The sequence below is a fragment of the Lagenorhynchus albirostris genome, chromosome 18, assembly GCF_949774975.1.
Source record: "Lagenorhynchus albirostris chromosome 18, mLagAlb1.1, whole genome shotgun sequence".
Lineage (NCBI taxonomy): Eukaryota > Metazoa > Chordata > Mammalia > Artiodactyla > Delphinidae > Lagenorhynchus > Lagenorhynchus albirostris.
In genome coordinates, this window is record NC_083112.1 from 45,464,413 (window position 1) to 45,486,194 (window position 21,782).

General features: G+C 33.9%; 1 protein-coding gene across 1 annotated transcript in view; it reads right to left on the reverse strand.

The window, feature by feature from the left end:
- The window catches only part of DACH1 (dachshund family transcription factor 1), a 415,227-nt gene that overhangs the window by 53,950 nt on the left and 339,495 nt on the right, over positions 1-21,782 (reverse strand). The window contains exon 7 of the mRNA XM_060129262.1: positions 964-1,115. Coding sequence (XP_059985245.1) covers positions 964-1,115 — 152 coding nt within the window. The remainder of the gene's footprint in view (positions 1-963; positions 1,116-21,782) is intronic.

Sequence of the window (21,782 nt, forward strand, 5' to 3'; positions counted from 1 at the left end):
AGATGAGAAGATATGTTACATTAAAGGCCTTCTGTTATGTCCTTGGAGGGGTAAATAAAATTAATTACATTTCTACTGGGAGAAAGTTTAATATGGTAGGAAATGTGTACAGAAAAATATCACTAAGGATCGAGTGCTTGAGCAAAGATTAAAAAAAAAAAAAATTACCAGCACAGTATCTGTAAGCGTATGCTTACTACTAGCTATTCCAAGTGTGTTGAAGTAGATGGCAAAAATCTCCATCTGGGGTCCACATGACCACTTCATGTGTGGGCAAGAAAATTATGCTTTCTTTTATCCCAAACACTCTTATTATTTTGGCTCCATGCTCTATGTTATTGCTAACTGTAAGTATTTTTGATTCATAATGTACTGTACGTAAAATATACATCCTGAAGACTACATAGGAAATCCGTGGAAAGTTTTGTATGGCTTTTTGAAGTCTATTCTTTGAAGAAACCCTATTAACTGAAATAAACTTATTTATGAAAGAAGGGATTTTTTGGATTCTTTTACTTTAGACATATTTGAATGACTAAACATATCATTTCCTCACCGAAAGGCCAGCAGTTTAAAAATAGCTAAATATTTATTAGCACTGGTATACTGTCATTTAATGCATCAGACAAACTTAAACAGTTAGATTCCTCCCATTAATTGGCAATAAGGAAGGCATTTAGGCAGAATAATTTTTAAAAGGCCTAGGTCATTTGCATCTAAGTTTTCATTAAGGTGTATACACCTTAATGTGTGTATATTAATGTGTATAATATACACATATTTGAGTATTTCTAACCAATTTGATTTGTGTAGTAAGTTTAAAATCTTAAATTGCTAGAAAAATTTCAATACCATGGTTCAGTCAGTCTCAAGAATGGATTAAGCTGGAATAGTATGAATTTGGGAAAAATAGACAACTGAGCCTTCCACGTTTCTTTCTCCCAGACTGTGAAAAAGTCCTACCTGTATGTTAGTCAGAAGGGTCTCTATGGAAGACAATCCATCAGGAAACAGAAAAGGAGATGGGAATCCTGGAGGTAGTGGTTGTCCGTGCCCAGTTAGAGAAAGTTTGTCAAGGCTGTCTCTTGCAGTTGGTGTGGAAAGCGGGGTCTCATCTGTATGTGATTGAAACAAAAATATAGAACAAGTTACGCTTGTCTGTTTTTATTAGACCTCAGTAATGGCTTCCCTAGTGGTTTCCAGAACATTTATTGCAAATTGGTTCCTGCTATCAGGAGAAAATGCTTTCTGCTGAATTTTCTTTAATGAAAAAGCTGTGGAGATACAACAAGATAACATTAATGAGTAACTTTATAAGCCTCTTAAATGCAGTCTCTAATGAGACTGAGTTTACAGTGCCATAGAATCTTTTTAAAACAAATATTATCTCATATATAGTTGTGATAATATATTCAGGCTGACTTTATGGGCACCTTCCCAATTATCTCATTTTAGTTTGTTCTGTTCGGATTGACAATAGGGTATTTCTAGAGCTTCATATAGGAGAAATGCTATGTATATTAGTGTCTCTTTCTCAATTAACCCTTCCTATATATCAATGATTTGTTCAAATATATTCTTAAGGAATCTACAAGTGACTATACAATTAAAACCTTTAATTCCACGACTAAAATAAAAACTGGAATCAAATATATTCTTTCTCAATTATAATTGAATAATTCAATATCATGAAAACTAAAGATCTAATTCTTTTGGCCCTGAATACCTCTCACCTCATATTGAAAAACTAGTTTTTTAAACATGAAAAAGGGGTCTAAAGAAAGGGTAATAATATACAACTCTCAAAACATTTCAAAAATCAAATATAAAACCTAAGATAAATTAACCTTTACTTTGCTTATTGAACATTCTCCAACATTGTAAGCAACTTAGAATAATGCCCAGATACAAATTCTTTTTACTCTCACGGTGAAATCTTCTTATTCAGTTCTTTATTATTTAAACATTTTAAAATACATACTTATTATGGTTTATTTTAGTCTATTATATCACAGAGAAAATTTTATTCAGGGCGGGATTCTCAATTTTGTAAATATTTTCATAATTCACCCCAGGAAAATTAGAGCAATATATTTGCACAGTCCTGATAATATCTCTTAATTTTGCAAGTGGCTAAAAACTTCAGCACACTTACCTTTATGCTTATAATTTGATTCCACTGTTCTCCTGAATCATTTCTTTATTTTTCATTACAACACCTAACCACACAACACCTTTTCCAATTCCCTCTCTCTGGGGCAGAAATATTCTGGAAGTTGCCGCACTTCTCTGTCTCTGACAAATGTCAGGACAAGTTAAATTCATCTCCCTCACCTTTCCACATTTCTAGTTAATGAACCAAAAGGGAAGAAAGGTTGGGGAGGGGAGTGACGGACACAAGGCCTTCTGTTAACTACCCTGCTCTCATACACACTCACTCATTCCTTAGCAGTTTCTCTTTCCACTCCCTCCTCTGTTAACTTACTGACAGATGATCTGAGGCAGCAGGTACTAGAAGAAGAAACAGAGTTAGCAGCCTGCGTAGGACTCATTGTGTTCTTTATTTTTTTAATCACTCTTGTCACCAGGGTTAAAGAAAGCCTGCAGTGCAGGGGTAGGGCTACTACGTGGCTAATATGATCAAGGTGATCTTGGACACCATTTACCTAGCTGTCATAAATTACTCCTCCAGACCAAGGCTGCTAGCATTTTCTCATGATAGCTCTGCAAAGGCACTTGTTAAACATCTATGTGCATGTGAAATTGTTTAAGAATAAAGAGCTATATTTTTTGATCAGCATCACCTTAGCTGTCACATACTAAAGAAAGTGTGGCTTAATAGATCATGGGGATAATAATTGCTTGTCTCTTGAAGAAAGGCATAGAACCAGACGACCACCTGAGTTTGCTTTCAGCATTAGAGTCTATGACTCCACAATTCTTAAAGGTTGTCCAAGCAAAAAGCATCAAATGTATGTATACACACACACACACATTTGATTATAAGTTCCATAATTCCCACGACTACTTGACTTAACCAATACATTTATGCTTGACTACGTTTGGCTATTGTGAGTTAATTCATTAATCACTCATGATATATACATTTATATATGTATTTACTTAATACTACCAATATCTACTTAAACAATGTACTAGAAACTGGAGAAGTGATGTTAAAAAATACAATTTGCAAGTCTTAAGAGCTCATCTAGACCCTAGTGACAGATTCCAATTGTAAAGTAGCTAATTCTTATAGTTAGTAAAACATTTTGTCTTCCATCATTATTCTGTTAGCTACTCCAATTTTTTCCCAATGTAGGATTAAAATTGTTCCTTGTTTATGTGTAGGAATATGTGGGGTGTGTGTGTGAATGTCATTTTTTTTTTTCTGCAGTTGCTTCAGTGGAATGCTCATCTTTGTCCTTACGGCTTCAGGTAAGTGTGAACAGACTATCATGTAGTATGGTATTATGTGATTAGAGTCATTTATTTATCATTTTATATGGTTGAGATACTGCACTAAGCCACTTTCACTCAATCAAATTTAGGGCACAATGACAGCTATAAAGAAATGAAAAAAGAGTGATTCTTAAGATCAATAAACATTTGAAAAGAAGACAAATAAATTTATCAAAGATCGAACAAAACAAAAATATTCCTTTGGGCTTCAAGACCCTACTGTCTGAGAAAAAGTTGTCATCTTGTGGCAATTAACATCATAGAAAGTCTCAGTCTTCCTACAAAGATAGTAAAATTGGGAACACAGTTATTCCTTTTGAAATAAAAGTGACCTTTTATATCCTAAATGTCTTAAGAAGATTAAAGCAAAAGTTTGAGAAGCCAGACAACATGGAAGAGTGTTTTGACATCACATAATCTCCACTGACTTCAAACAATGAATGATGATGAAGCACAAATTCACAAAACACCTATTGCAGCTTGATATATCTGTACATTTTTTAAAGTTTTATCTTTAAAAGAAAGTTAGTTTGTCAGATGCTATTCTCTTTGAATTATTATGGCATTTGACAATGTAATCTCTGTTTTTTGTTCTTTGATACTATGCTTTTAAATAATTGTAAACTTATGGAGAAGTTGCTAGAATTGAACAAAGAATCCCTATATACTTCTGTAGTGTATTGAATGGTAGCCCCCCGGTCCCCACTATAAGTCCATGCCCAATCCCTGGATCCCAGTAATTCTAGCTTATTTGGAAAGAGGGTTTTTGCAGGTGTGATTAAGTTAAGGATCTTGAGATGAGATCATCCTGATGTAGGATAAGCCCTAAATCCAATGACAAGTGCCCTTATAAGAGAAAGGCAGAGGGAAATTTGAGACACAGAAGAGGGCCACAGAGAAGAGGAGGAGGCAAAGTGGAGATGGAGACAAAGATTGGAATTTGGGGGCTATAGTCAAGGAATGTTGACAACCACCAGAAGCTAGAAGAGGTAAAGAACAGTTTCTCCTTTTTCGTCTCTTGGAGGGAGCTCATCATGCTGATACCTTGATTTTAGACCCCTGGTCTCCAGAACTATGAGAAAATAAATTTCTATTGTTTTATTGTGGTAATTTAAAATGAATTTCTATTGTTTTATTGTGGTAATTTATTAAACCAGCCCTTGGAAACAAATTTAACTCCTTCCTCAAATTAAACAATTGTTTACATTTTGCCATATTTGGTCTTTAATTATTTCTCTGTCTCTGTCCGTCTCTTGCTCTGTGCATGTGTATGTATGTCTGAACCATCTTCCCTCTTTAATCTTTAAGACTTCACTGCATATTTCATAAGTACAAGGGCATACTTTTTCATAATCACAGTATAAAATCAGAAAGAATAATGTATATAGAATACTATTGTTCAACCAAGAGTCCATATTCCAATTCCATTACCTGAGACATTTTACTATAAAGACTTAATTAATAAATAAGTATTTTAATTTACTTGACAAGTACTGGGGAAGTATTTTCTCTGAGCAGGTGGCAGGTATATAGTAGCCTACAGGATGGCCTCTGATGATTCCTCCCTGCTGTTATTCACATCCCATATAGAACCTTTCCCTTAGTCTGAGTTAGACCTAACAAACAGAATAAAGCAAATGTGATGGGATGTCACCTCCAGGATTCAGCTGTAGAAAGTCTGTTTCCATCTCTCTCTCTCTCCCTTTCCTTATATTTCCTGCCATGGAGGAACCAGCTGTAATGTCATGAGACAGCCCTGCTCAGGGACAAAGGACAAGAGACAGGGCTGCCAAAAACCACATGAGTTGGCTTGAAAGATTCTCCGTGCCCAGTCAATCCTTTAGATGAGGCTGCAAGCCACGCTGATGGCATAACTGCAAACTCTTGAGACCTTAAACCAGAGGTATCCAGCTAAGTTGTACCCAGATTTTTGATTCACAGAAATCATGAGATTTTAAATGTATGATGGTTTAAGCCACTAAGTTTTAGTGCAATTTGTTCCACAGCTATAGATAACTAAAACTGTGCGCACTACTTTCTGAATACATTGGGATGTATAATGAAAATAATTCAGTGTTCAGTTAGTAACAGCTACTTTGGACATGGGACAACTTCTTCAGGCTTCAATTTCCTCAATTTTAAAAAACTAGCAGGTTGAATGAGACAAACTCTAGTATCACTCAAATCTAAAATTACACATTCTCTATTACTCCTTATAAGAAATCAGAAAAATTAGTTAAGTGGAAATTTCACTTATATTGATTGGAGGGTGATAGTGCATCAATTTGGCATCTGAATTTCAATATCTTAATTACAAATTCCAAAGAGTTATGGATATCTCGTTAACATCTGAAAAAGAATGAGTCACACAAACACGAAATTTCAGAGAAAGCTATTGTTTATACTTAGGTTTACAAACTCTATTTTATAAGGAGTCAAATTATCTTGCTTCATTTTATCAAATTAGACAATTTGATAAATTCTAATAAAATTTGAAAAATTTATAAGACAGTCATTCACAACACTGAGGACTGATGCAATGATGGGTACATCTTCCTAGGAATAAAGTAAGCACTTTTGAAAGCTGCATTAACTAGGGCATAATCTTTTTAAATACTCCACAACTGTAGGGGTCAGTAGTTATGCCAATTCTCTAAAGAGTTCTTGTTGTTTTTAAAGTCCTAAGAAAGAGTGGTTATTAACTTTAAAGTATTCTTGTATTTTAATTTAGTTCTAGGGAACTACAGTGATTTTCTAAAGGAAAACAGAACAGCACATATTATAAACTAACAAATGATTTCATCTTTTGACCAGAAAAAGCTACTGATTAACATCTTAATAATTATAACAAATATAATTATGACAATTATAACAAGACATAATCAATTAACATCAATTAGAACATAAAGGACAATATAAAGAGAAAGTAAAAAAGAGAAGAAAATATTTTAAAACTCCAAAATCAATAAAGTATGAAAAAATGATATTTCATTCTTCTCATCATTTCATCTCATGATTCTACTCATATTTTAAGTCACTTATCAATAAATGACTATCACTAAGATTGATGCCGCTGTAAGACAGGCTTTTTTCCATCCCATCTTATCACACATAACAATTTAGCAGGATATCCTAAGGAACAATGTTGTTTGAAAAAGTAATGAGCCTCTACTTTTAAAATGTTTTCTTTCCTGTTAATATGTTATTTTCATAACTAATCCCTTTGGGTTTGAATTATATATTCGTTTTCAAGTGTGTGTGTGTGTGTGTGTGTGTGTGTGTGTGTGTGTATCTTTGTCTCTGATATCTTTTATTATATCATAAGGTCCAAGTAGAAAAATACTCCCTTTTAGAAAACCATACATTCCAAGGGAATTCACATTTATTCATAGTAATGTGAAGTAGATACCAGCAGTATTGAAATGGAAAAATTTCCATATTTAATGTTTACAAGTGATCTGAAAGTTTGCATGAAACTGTTATATTTCTGTACTGGTAAAGTAAAAAAAATGTTGACAAAAATTCTGGAGAATATGGTACTGTCTATAGAGAAGTGAATAGTTATTTATAGAAATAAAAATTTTTCTTGGTCATTTTGATAAATTCCCATCACAATTGTATATAAAGTTAAGTTTACTGGTGTTTTTGGAAACTCATCAGCCACATTGTCCAACTGGAGTAGAGGCATGAATAATTTAAAAAATTAAGTATTGGTGTTTAAAAAGTTTGAAACTTACATTCAAATGTAAAACACAGTCATTTAAATTGAGCTCAGTCACACCTCAACCATGGTTCATTCCTACTCAAGACACTCTGGATTTAATTTGACAATAGGAACTAATAATTCTGATGCCACAATGTAATCTTAAATCAAAAACTGGTCACAAACTTTCATGTATCTATTCCAATTCTTATAAAATATCCAGGAATATCACAAAATAAGTCCTTTCTCATATTTTAAATTTTAAGCCCACTTTCCAAATTCTGGATTTAAAATTACTCCATTTTTTTACATAAAATCGTTACCATAATGTGATACAGTTACAGTAAAATGAGAAGTAACCCAGGCTAGATTCAGAAGGGGTGAGTTTAAGTCCTGGTTCTACCAAGTGTTAGCAAATAACTGAGCAAAGAATCCATCTGTTATGTTCTATGAGACTCATTTGGTCTATTTATTAAAATGAAGACCACAGACTGAAGGGACTGTAGTTCAAATCCAATTAGGTTATGTATATGAAAGTGCTTTGTGAAATATAAAATGCTAATAAATATAAAGTATTAATAATTAAGAAATAACTAAATTTATTCGAAATTTCCTATTGTAAACTTGGCTTCAATGTGCCATGGAGGGAAACTTAATATTGTACCATGAGCCATAAGCCTGTGGTTTCTATATTATTTCTCTCTAATGAGCCTTGTGATGATGAAATATCATGTTGATAATAAAATTACTACTGTATATTATTACAGTTGCCATATATAAACTAAACCTGAGTTAGTTCAGTGAACAGTTAAAATTGACTATGATAGAAATAACTTGAGAAAGGGCCAAAGAGGATGAACTAGTTTACTGATTTTCTTCAGGTAGCAGGTCCTAAAGAAAATGGGTAAATTTACTTACACAAAAAGAAAATAGTACAGATTTTGGAGAAATAGACTGAAAAGCATAAGAACACTTAATTGCTTGGATATACTGGAAGCAGTATTAGAACTCTGGATTTCAAGTTTGGGTAAACAAATGAGAAGATTTAATACTCAAAGGAGATCATTGTAAGTGCATCTTTGGCAGGATGATGGAGGTGTGCTAAGAAATACACCAAGCTCACAGTTCTGCCTAATTTAAGGCATAAAGTATTTATTACACACATATGCAACTATCATGGGTTGTTTGCTGTTGAGAAGCTGACAAAAGTTCGGGACCACTCCTTAAGGGAAGAAATAGAACATGTATTGCAGCTCCCTAACATACGGTAAGAACTGATTGATATCTGTTGAAAGAATATGTGAATGAGATGAGATGAGGCAGAAGCTGAAATGAGAAGGATATAGACTCTGCTTACTACACCCAGGAGAATAAAACTAAAAATACTTTCTACCGGGAAACCTCTCTATTGATTACAAGGCAATTTCAGAGACATTACCTTGGGTTAGGAGGAAGCCCTAGGAAGAAGATAAAAAAAATACATGCAATTATAATCCTAATAAGGGTATGTGCCAAAAGATTGATTCAAATGACACCCAGTGGTTATTTAGAAAAAGAAGAGATTATACTTAGATGATGCAAGTTGACAGCAGAATGAAGAAAAATAAAATTTTCATGGCAAGGTGCATTCGAAATGGGCATTGAATACTGGGAAATATTTAAACAGGGAAGGTGAAAGGGTTGTGAGGAAACCACACAGGGATAACAGTTCAAGGAAAACAGGGATACTAAGTGTCCTAAAGAAACTTTGTATATTTAAGGGGAAAGTGTATATTTTCTACCATTATTCTCAAAAGAGAGTCTTTAATTTCTGTCTATTCTGCATTTGTGTTTCAAAATCTATGTATGGAGGAAACACTAAATCAAGCTATACATTAATTTTAATTTCTAAGCTTGGCCTTGACAGCAAAATTGTCCTTTGGCCATTGAGAAGATGAAACTAAAATTCTCAGGCATCTGTGCATAGATTTTTTTTCCTCCCACAAACTGGAATTTCTTGGCAAAATACAATGGTGCCACACATTAAACACACACACACACACACACACACACACACACACACACACACACACACTGATTTAACTTTTAAACATTTTGGGTGGCTTTCACCCCTGCTTGTCTCTTAAAGTCTTAAGCTGTAAGTATTTATGAAGGAGCTGGTGTAGCTTATGCCAAAAAAATCCACTTAATTGACCTTTCTGTCTTTTCCATGACCCTGTAGGTTTAACCTCACTGCTGATATTGCAAGTGAATATGGGAAAGCATTTATTGAAATCTGCATAACAGACACGGTTATATTTCCTAGGTTGATGTTTTGCATATCTGCACAGTAGGGCCATTAAGGGTTCTAAGAGCACAACGGAAACAATCATAACATTTGTTTTTAGATGACTGACTCAGGACATGTACACCAGGCTTTATATAGAAACTGTTTTTGTTTTACTAAGGGACTGTTTGCCTGTTAGTGATAACATCATTAAAAATAAATGAAAGGGGGCTGGTAGAATGCTTCCCAAAAGCAGAAACCTAATTAAAGGTGATATGCCTGCTAGGAGGCTTTTTTCAGGACTCAGAAATAGAACAAGGTTAGTTCTTTCTCATTTTATAAGGCCAAAAGAAGACCTCACAGTAAAATATCACTTCTGATCTAACTTTCTATTTCTGTGTACTTTAATAATCTACTTTACAGCTTGTGCTTGCCCATAGAAAGTGAACTAGTTTTGTTCCTACAGATAGCTTCTTCATCATGTCATACCTCATGAAAAGAAAATCAGCTCAAACAAAAAAGCCACTCTTCTTTTAAAGCAAATTGTATAGGTTGTAATATATGCAGTTGTAGTAGCTGAAATAATGCACACACAAACATTTCATAGCCTTAAAAGACCACTTTTGAGAGTCTGAGTTAATGGTAAAAAAACATTTCCAAATCATGGTTTATAATTTCAGAAAGAAAAAAAAGTAGACCCTTTCATTTTAAGGGGTGGAGTTACTCTAATTTCATGGATGGTGGAAAAAGCAGGAAACTGCATTGCCTTGATAACTCTGCCCTTATTGTGCTGTGACCTTGGCCAATTTACTTAAATTTTCATCTGCCAAAAATGAGTTTCTGAAATGTGCTTTGAGAATTTTCAGGGGGTGGGGAGAGAATTTGTCACATAAATCCAAGGCCTTTTCAAAATTAATATTCCTTGAGAAGTAAAGAGAAAATGACGAGGAACACTGGGCACCCTCATGGTGTGCCATGGCTTGATATTCTGCTCTCTCTTGTTACCTCTGCCCACTTCTATTTCATTTATGAGTCTCCTAACCCAAAATGAATCTTATTGCTAAGTGAATACAACAGAACAAAATTCTCAAATTATTCCCCTGAAATATTGAATAGTTCTGGCATTGTGGATTCCTTAAACCCTGATTTGCACATGGACTAAAATTACCATGAAGTTACGAAAGTGTGAGATATCTTTGGAAGTTGTTTGGTACACATATTTCATTTTTCAGACAAAACAAGTTCAAAAGTGATTGACCCTAAAAACAATCACTTTATTTATTTAACAATAAAGACTTTTTCCCCCCACAAAAAAAGGATTTTATTTGGAGGAAATACAGGGAAAAAGAACATTTTGACTCCAAGGATATGCATACCCACAAACACATGTACACATAGGACAATCTGTGAAATGTGAAACCTGGCAGGATATTTAATAAATATCAAGGGATTTTAGGAGTGATAATGATAATATGATTATGATTTAGGGAAAAGAGTCCCTATCTTTAAGAGATACACACTAGAAATAAATAAAGAAACATCAACTGATTAAATAAAATATGTTTGGGACCGGCTTCAGAACTCTCTGGGGGAAAGGAGGAGTTGGGTGGGAGAATTTATGAAGCAAGACTGGGCTTGAGACGATCACTGTTAAAGCTGAATGATGGGTAGGTATATGGGGGGTTCATTATCCTTTTCTAATTTTATGCACGTTTGAGAGTTTCTATAATAAAGTTTTTAACATAAGAGTAATGTCAGTCAGGGCTTCCCTGGTGGCGCAGTGGTTGAGAGTCCGCCTGCCGATGCAGGGGACACGGGTTCTTGCCCCGGTCCGGGAAGATCCCACATGCCGCGGAGCGGCTGGGCCCGTGAGCCATGGCCGCTGAGCCTGCGCGTCCGGAGCCTGGGCTCCGCAACGGGAGAGGCCACAGCAGTGAGAGGCCCGCGTACCGCAAAAAAAAAAAAAAAAAAAGTAAGGAAGGTCAGTCAGGAAAGATTCTATTAACTCATTCTTCTTTCAAAATGTCAGAGGTATTGGTATGATAAAGATTATCACCAGTATCATCAAAATAACTAGCATATACAGAGTGCTTCCTATGCGTGCAAAGCATTGTTCTAAGCACTTTGCATGCATTAACTCATTTAATCCTCACAATAGTAGTTAGATTGTTACTAGTGTTATCCGCATTTTACACTTGAGTAGATAGAGGTAAAAATGAGTTAATTAACTTGCCAAGATAACTGGGCTAGTAAGGAGAGGAGCCGGGTTTGAACCCATGTAGTCTTGCTCTAGAGTCTATGTTCTTTAAACATCCAAGGAGTAAAATGTAAGATATTTATCACAATTTTAAAAAGGTATTTGATATGTGTGCTCAGATATGTACAAGTAACATACACTCCAAAAAAGAAAATAATTCTACAGTTATTTTATCTCAGAGTAGAAAGAAAACTTAGAGATTTTCTATTTCACTCATTTTTAAGCAAGGTCTGACTTATTCCCTGGAAATCCACCTAATGGTCACCCTAGGCAGCCAAGATTCCCCCAAATTGACAACTTCCACTGTCACATTTATGATTATTCATGTTTGAAGCAAAGATATCTTAGAACTGAAATTCCAGATTCTCCATATATGGGACCAGAGAACTCCAACCATGAGTATAACAGACCTTTAACACCAACCCTAACTTTAAGTAGCTCACCAAGGTAAATTTCTGTAAATTTCGCTCCAATCCTTTTCCTAATGCCACTGTACAAACAAGGTCTATACTCTCCTTGTGAGAAATATTTAACCATGAAAGTGTCACTTTTAAATTGCCACATGCATTTCATGAGGTAAAAAAATCAAGGCGTACTTAAAGATTCTTCAAACAAACAAACAAAAATTATTGTCCAAGAGATTTACTTCAGAAGGAGCAGGTGCCATGCCTTACCCATTGATCAGCTACAATCAGTCCTTGGCTATTGTCCCAAATTGTCTTCTGCACTTGTTCCAATTTAGCTTCTCCTGAATTTCATCATCATGCGACCCTAGCCATGATATTGCCTCACTTTCCACCACAAAAACTTTATCTAGATTTCTAAGTCATTCTTTCTCTAGCAGACCCAACCCTCTCCTGACTCCATCAGTGTCACTCCATCCTCGTACTGGGAACTTGCATAGTTCTTGGTGACCACTCTACTCTGATAAGATACCATGCACCAAGCTACTGGGACACTGCCTTAATCTAGACATCAGCATGCTGATCTAGATAAATTAATTTCTGTTAATTTACTAAGCACAAGAACTCCTTCTAAGCCACAGCTGTGTTCTAATAGGTCCCTTCACTCTCACCTCCCTTGCTGAACCATTTTGAGACCGAGCGCATGGCACGTGAACGTACAAAGTCTCCTGAGATGATACTTACAAGCTCTATCTACACCTTCAGTTTCACTGGCTTGAACCAATTCATTTTTCCCCTCCCATTCATAAAAACTAATTACTATCTTACCAAGATTATTTCAGATGATCAATTTCATTGACAATTATAATCAAACATACTTCTTTACAGGTTTGTTTCCTTAGGTGTGTTTAACATGAAAAAAAGGAGAAAGAAGGAATTCTGGCCATCTTGTTTATCTGTGTAACCTCAATGCCTCAATGCATGTTATACATTTTTAGTATTGACTGGTTGAATATCTGATGCAATTTATTTCCGAAACTAGTTAATTTGTTAAGTCCTTTGTTCTTATATTAATAAAGATGCATTTCTGCTGAGGTTACATTTTAAATTAGTTGGATCTGAACAAATGAAAAGATATACAATAAAAAATGCTTTCAGTTTGGATTGTCTTTGGAGAAATGTGAACCTAGCATGTAAAAATTATTTATGATATTTAAAGTTCTAAATTTTAAAATTCCAATTAAAAAAATTAATATATTTGTAGCTACCCTGTGCAGAAAAGGGACTAGTAAGCATGGGTAGAAAATGGTAAGATCTGATTCATGTACCTAAAAGTGCTGTTGGTTGCTTTGGAAAATAGTAAATTTGTCATGACAGAGAGTGTCCATGCAAAATTAAGAAGCATCCTGTCAGGAATATTATAGAAACTATTCCCTGGAAATTGATAGGACGTTAAACTTGATAGGACGTTTATAACCCTTTTACCTATTGAGATTTTATGACTTCTTCCTTTAAAAGTAACTGCTTTCTAACATAGTCATATACAAATGCAAAGGAGAGCACTAATTTTTAGGATTTAGGGAAATATAAAAAGTTAAGAGTGTATGTTTATATCATTGTCAGCATTCTTCCCTTGCGAGAAGGGGATTCTTGAACAGCACAGCTGCTATTTTGCAACTCTCAGAGCATAAAAGCATAATGCAAATTCCTGGACCTTTACTATAGAAAGTTTGAAAAAATTGATTTCCAATTTATAACCACTTGCTCTTTGTAGCAAAGAAAAAAGATGACATTGTCAGAATTATAAAATTGTTGTTCCTAGCTTTTTAATGTGTTATGTTTAAGAGAAAAACAGCTGTTGGCTCAAGAAAAGGTCAGAAATTGGACACAGAAATGAGACATCTTGCATAAGTTTTCCTTTATTACCTGTTTTTAATTTAATTGGAAAAACTGCTTGAAAAGTGAAAATTACTTAAAAAATTCAAATTAAAAAAAACCATCCAACAATGGTTTCCTATCAAAGTATTTCCTGTTATCTTCTACTTTATATCCTATATGTCTAATTGCATGGATGCCTCAGATTCACTTTGAGGATTCTTTTTTTCAAATCATGAAGACTGTATGCATTCAAGTTAGATGAATCTTAGCCAGAAAGAGAACATGTGTTATGGGAACTGAGGAAGGGTGGTGCGGCTGAGACCCACCTAGTGTGAGGAGAGTGGCTAGTGTAGACATCAGAGAAGTAAGGGGGCAAGAATTGCAAGAGCTCTGGACACAAGGTTGTGGTCCATGGTGTTTGGGAGCAGATTATCTGTGGCTGATCATCTTGCAGAAAAGGCACATTCTTTCTAATCACATACATCTCATGAGAATGTAGAACTATTTTATCCTACCATCCTACTATTCATTCCTCTGACATGTTTTGTTCAATTCAAATCAAGCTGGCATTATTGCTACCCTATATTTTCTTGTATATTTATTTATGGTTTCTCTCCTCTAATTAAAATGCAAGCTGCTTAAGGACAACATTCCTCTCTGTATTGATGATACTGTGTCCCCTATACCTTTAGCAGTGCCTTGCACTTACTAGGCTCTCAATATATATGTGTATAGTAAATAAAAAAATGTTTCAAAATATTTCAAAATGAAATAAATTAATCTTTCAGGCTATTTTTGTACATTTTGTTTTACTCAGAATTTTCAAATTTGGAGCATATATATTGGTTAAAGAATCTTCTTAACAGCACATTAAGAAAGATTTAGATAAATTCTATTACTATTGGTAAAATAACCCTATAAGATCTAATGTTTTTGAAGGAAATTCAAAGAAAACTATATTATATGTATGTATATATGCATATAAATGACTATATACACATATGAACATAGCTATATAACTACCTAGGTACACACAGGTATTCAGGTGTGTAGAACTCTTCTATTGATATATTTAGTTAGTCAATAACTATTCTATGTTTAGATTATTAATTTACTTTAAAAACTCTCACCAAAGGCTTTAGGCAATTAAGTAATAAGTTTATTTGACATAATAAATTATCCTTCATTACTTATTCTTCCTTCCTATATAGTAAGGTTTCACAAGAATGAGGAATCCAGTTAGAAACTGGAAGTTTTACTGCTATTGTCTATATTACTAACACTTTCTGTCCCATATACTTTAAGATTAACATATGTAGCATATGTATTGAAATTATAAGTAGCATATGTATTGAAACATAATTTCATAAATGACAATACTGATGGAAAATTTGAAAACAATTAAAATCTTCAGCCTTATTAGAAAGTGCTTCACATTTGAACAAGCAAACCAAACGTGCAGGTTTTACTCCTACACTCTTGATAAACATGAAAAAATTCTCACTGCCCTTTAATGTTATTTTATATTAGAAAAACTATCATAACTACTATCATAACTATCTTTATATTTGAAGAACTATCATAATAAAGATAAGTTAAAATGTTATATTTATATGAATTTTCAAAACTCACAGGTAACTCTTAAGATTCTGATATAGACCCTACCTACCTTGGCCCAGGTTAGCAGTTACAGGAAGAATTTATATTAGTCTCTTCCTTTTGGTTGGGAATCATCAAATATAATGTCCTCATTGTTTCTCTTATCATGTATCCTAAAAATCTATTCCCTAACTTTTAGTGTATAGCACACAAATTCTCCACAGAGATTTGAATACAGTGCCTAGGATAACAACAGCTTCAAAAAATCATGATATTCTAAAGGGAGATACTTCCTTCACAAACAAAATTACTTTCACAACGGCTAAATTTCATCAGAGTTTTTGGGAAACCAAAGTAACCCTGAAATATGAATATATTTTATTTTGCCAAATGGTTCAGTTGACAAATCAGCCAAATTAGAAGTTAGTCTTTCTAGAAATATTTATAGATGAATAACAAATTCAATGTAATACAGTATATGCACTCTAACAAAGCTAAGAAGAGAGGAATATTGCAGCAAGTAAGGACATTAGTTCATTCTTGGACTTCCTGGAAGAGGAGAAATCCAGTTCAGAATGAAGGATAATCAGGATACAAGCCTTAAGGCATGGCTAAAATCTTAGTATATGGTGAGGAGAAATAATTTTTTTAAAAAGATAATTTATTGTCTCAAAACTTATATCAAAGCTTTAGACTCTCCCTCTACTTTAGATTTGGTCCTTCAAGTGTTAATATATTTTCCTCTATCATCTATTAATTATTAACAATTAAACATTTAAAAAAAACTTATCTATATCTTTACTGAAATCTCTTCATCTTATTCCCACATTTCCCTGATAGTCAAACAAATGAGGTTAAATTGAAAGAATGTTTTCCTGGAATGCCCATGCCAGTCCTAGTGATTACCATCCTGTTTTCTAAGAAATTCCTTTAAAGAATGAGTTTAGAATCCTCAGGGTCACTATCCAGCTTATGTGAAATAAGCTTCTATCCATTTTTCAAAAGAATCATAACTGCATTAGATTGTTTACGCATCGATCGGCTCTCTTGTCTGTGGGCCAGCAAATTCAGCTGTAAATTTAATCCAAACATTTTAAAACATCATTCATGTGGCCTGCATTTATTTAGAATAGCCAAGACTTTTCTTCCCATCTCTTCTTCATCTTGGGCTTCATCTGTCTTGAGCTCTCATGCTGCTTACTATCACTATTTTTATTTTCTCTTAGAAAGATAATGAAAACAAAAGAATAACTTTTACTTCTTTGTATTGTTTCAGTTGAGTGCCATGTAGACTTAAAGATAGAATGTGCTAAAAATTATATTGTTACTTGATTACTTGGCTGTAATTTGAGTTTATCTCCATCCTGAATGTAGACTTTTAAATTTAGGGGGGAAGGTTGGCTTACATTTTCTCTAAGCATTTCAATCTGGATTCTAGCATTTCAAAAATAATAATAATAATGATAATATCAAGTAAGTCATTCTCTTCTCTGTCTCAATTTTACTAAATAATTAGGGTATCGCTCGGACAATTGTGCCCTCTCTGAATAGACTTTCTCCCCCTTTATTGAATACTTCTAGCTGTATATAGCCATTTTGTAATATAACCCACCTAATCTAAAAAAGAAAATCTCCCTTGATACCATCCTTCCCTCCAATTACTGTCCCAGTTTTCATATCCCTTTTCAAGCGTTGGCTAAACTCTGTAATCTCACCTTCTCCCCAAGATATAATCTTGAGCCCACTCTAGTCAGTATTTTATTCCTACCTTCCTAATAAAATGACTTTTATCAAAATTAGCTGTGTTGCCCATATTGCCATATCCAATAGTCAATTCTCAGACCTCCCTGTACTTGACTTATCAGCAGCCCTTGATGGGTTGATCATTCCTTCATTCTTGAAACCCTTTCTTCACTTGGTTTCCAGGACACCATTCTCTCTTCCTCTCCCAGAACCTCAATAGCAGTTTCTTAGTCTCTTTATTGCTTTTCCTTTTCATCTAATCTTTTCAAGCTCAAAACATTACATGGTACCTTCTGACCTTTTTCCTTTGCTATACTCATTCCTCATGATCTCATTCAGACCCATGCCTTTAAATACCATCTATATGCTGATGGCTCCAAAATTTATATCTTTAGCTCAGACCTTTTGCCTGATCTGCCCTCATCTCCGGACTCACATCTTCCCATGGGATAGCTAATAGGCATCTTGAAATTCACATGTTCAAAAACCGACCACTTAATTGCCCAATTCCACAGCTGCTCCTTCTATCATCTTATTAATCTCAGTCCCATTCCATTCACTTTCTTCTCAGAGTCAACTAAAATGATGAGTTTCTAGTGTTTCATTTTAGTTTATATAGTTATAAATAATATATAGAAATATAGATCTGGATATATTCCTATTTGTGTGAGACCATGAGTAACCTTTAACACACTTTTGGGCTAATCCTACATAAATAACATCATACTATTAATATATTTTTCCAAGTTTTATTATGTTTTTCAGACTTATCTAAATTGGTTCATATAGATATATTTATTCATTTGAGGTGCTGTATGGAATTAGATTATACAACTACACTCTATTTTATTTATTCATTCTTCCATTGCAGCAATCAGTTAGTTCCAAAATATTTGCTATTATAAGCAATGTTGCAGTAAAATGCTTTTATTTTATCTATACACTAGACCTTTGAATGCATTATTTTATGTGATTCTCACACAAAAAAATCTTGCATAGTATTACCCTTTTTTCACCATAAAAGAAACTGAATCTTATAGAGACGAAGTAATTTTCCTAAAGTTGCATAGTAAGGACACAGCTAGAATGTGAAATCACATTTTATGCCATTTCATCACTTAGGGTTTTTTCCTACTGCATACCTTACCTGGTTCTATATCCCATGAAGTCCTCATAGGAATAATGCTGATAGTAACAGGGAACAATGAGAGAGGCCCATTACCAGTCCTAATCCTTGCTTCAATGAGAATTCTAGAAAATCACGAGTGGGCAATGAGAGTATAAGAATATGGAAGAAATATGAGTATAGTAGTGGCAGCCCATTTAGAAAACTCCTATTTAAGTCCTTGTTATCAACAGGTGTTCCAATCCTAGAGATGCTGGCAAGAATTTCATAGGAATTGGTGACTAAACTGTGTAATAAAAAAGAAGTCAAAGTCAAATAGAAAGTCTTAGTTTGTGTGCTTGAGAGCCAGGAAAAAGTAGTGACATTAACCAAACTGAGAAAATTGGAAAGAAGACTCCAGGATGTAGCAAGGTATAGGGTGGAGGGAATATAAGGGCTTGATGACACTCCTGTTGAGATAAACATTTGTTTTACTTACCAAAGACTTTGAGCCGAGAATTTCTACTTGCTTTCTAAATAAAGATTGAGAAACCAAAAAACAAGGCCAAAAAATAAAAAGGAAGAAAACTTGTTGGCTCCTTATAGACCCAGATCTAGAATTGTAATAATTACCTTCTCTTCTTTCCTTTGCCTCCACGCACATGCCATTTAGCTCCAAACCAGAGATTCAAATGTCAGTAATCATTGAAGGCAATGATTAGTATCAGCTGAAGGAGTAATATAAGGCATATCAAGCTAAGAGATTAAACAAACAAAAACTCAGTATGAATTTGTCTTTACTCATCTGCTGTGGCCCTCAGTACTGCTTCTAGTAATCATGTTCCTGCCTTGTTTTCCTACAGGGTTTATTCTTAATATTATAATTGGGGCCAATCCCATGACAGAACCTGTGCTTTGGTTCCACACTCAATATTTCAGTTTCCCTTGGCTTAGGGTTCTTACATTTTCTATCTTATCATTTTTGGTTTTGGAAATCCGACACAGAAACTAATTCTCTATGGTCAAGTGTTCCCCAATACGTGTACACATTTGTTTTTCAGAATCCACTAATGCCTATTGCTTACAGGCCTTCACTTGCTACATACCACCTGCAAGAAATTCTTGCCACCTGTCTGCTTTGGCATCCTGACTACTGCCTAGCTTTCCGTGCATCATATTCCTCATACTTACAAATTTTTTGAATTTAGAATCCTATGATTTTCCATTTGGTTTAGAACATGAATTAACAAGCATCCATTAAGTCAAAGGAGAAAAGTAATGGCATAGAGGAAGAAGCTCTGATCTCCCTCTAGAGAATCAGGAGGAAAACTAACACAGGAGAAAGGAAAAATTCCAAACCAGAGAGGGAAAAATCAAATGGCAACTATGAGGACTGTGTAAAGACCACTGAAGTTGACAGGAAATATAAATATTCAGTCTAATAGACCAATAAAGTCCAAAGATTTGGATAATTTTGTTCTGACAAACTTTTCTTGGATTTCAAAATATGAATAAACTCAATCCAATGATACCAGATCCTGAACTTATCAAAATCCTGTATGAATAAGTGTTTTCATATGTAAATTGGCCATAAAGAATTGCAAAGAACAACTTGAAATATAATTTCAGATGTATCCACATTTGCCAAACAGTTGTGTTTCTGAATTGATTCTTATAAGCCTTTTGTTGTTTCAATTATAAAAACCCAATTATAGGAACCCACAGAAGAAGCATTATGCCTTTAAAGAAAAGCTAGAAAAGTAATCTTTTTTTTAAGGATTATACATGTTAAAAAACACACACACACAAAAACAGAAACATAGATGCTTTGCAAAATAAAGTGAGAAAATGATTAGTGGAAATGGCTAAATTCAAAAAAAGTATAAGAAATAGAACACTACAAAGAAATATGCACAGACTTTGGAAGTATATACAGTAATTGGAACCATCTGCTAACGAGTACAGGTACTACAAGACCTGTTTCAAAGACTAAATTAGACTCATTTGTTATTAGCAGTATATATTTGCATTCAATTAATGTCCTAAAATCCTTTAAAAGTATGCTCTCTTAAGTGGGTTAAACATGTTCATTGTTATCTTGTTTATACTAATAATTGGCTGAGCAAATCTTTTCTTCATATCTAGTACAAAGGTAAACTTTATCAAACCCAAGCTGAATTATCATAAATTCCATATTAGCAGAAACAAAATTAATGAGGTTTGATTGTACCAAGAAAATTGTTTTTGCCATTTGTTTAATTTCACCTGCTTGTATAATAACAAAAAATTCAAATGATGGAAGGGGTAGATAATTCAGCATTTGCAAAAATATCCATAGAAGCAAGGCAAACTTTCAGAAACTCTAATTTAGTGCTATATTTATTTGTTTAGGTTCAGTGTATAATATGATGTTAAGTGTATTACTGTACCATGCTATTATGGAACAGATGTTAAATGCAATGTAAAAATGTCAGGGGTAAATGATTGATGATCCTCTTTGCCATTTCAAAGTAAACCATGATTATTTATATGCTCTGGACATTGCTTGAAAGCATCATATTAAATCTAAACAATTGATCCATTTCAAGGGTTTTTGTATAATGTATTATTTATGTGCTTTTTATTCTTTTGTGAAAATGCTCCAGTATAAGGAAGTATTTAGAGTCTCAAGGGCTCCACCCAGTCCATATGGTAGATTTGTTCTCTGTGTAATACTTACCTTTTCCCTCTAGGCCCATATGGCAAGTCCATAGGCTGCCCAGGCCCCTCTGGCCTCCACAGAGGCCATATGGCAAGTTCAGTGAGCACTCATTTACCTTGTATTAATATTTTATCTTCCTCAGACAGAAAAACAGATCAGATTAAGTAAAGTCAGCCCTTGAAAATGGTTTAGCCATATAATCAATACTGAGTGTCAATGTGGTATGAGATATGGGTTCTGTTATTTCATTTATATTAAAAATAGCAAATCCATTTGAATAATTTATCAAATAATTTCATAAGCCCTTTTGATCGCTTGATATACATTGACAGAGTAATGTTTAATTATGCTAATCAACTAGGCAATATTAACACATAATAGTATAAACTTATAAAGTTTAGAACTGGTTTAAACATATAGGCTTTGATATATCCAGAGATAAGACTGAATCTAAATTATAATCTATATTACCATAGTAATTGCTCTAAAATTAATTCATTGTTATAACATTTGCAACTATAAGCTAAACTTTGCTGTCTACTTAAAGTGATTAAGAAACCCTCAGCACTCTATTTACAGTTAGAATTTATATCAAAAATATGGAATACATTAAAATACTACATTTCTTCATCTTCTACTGCCACTACAAATTCATATAAAGTTA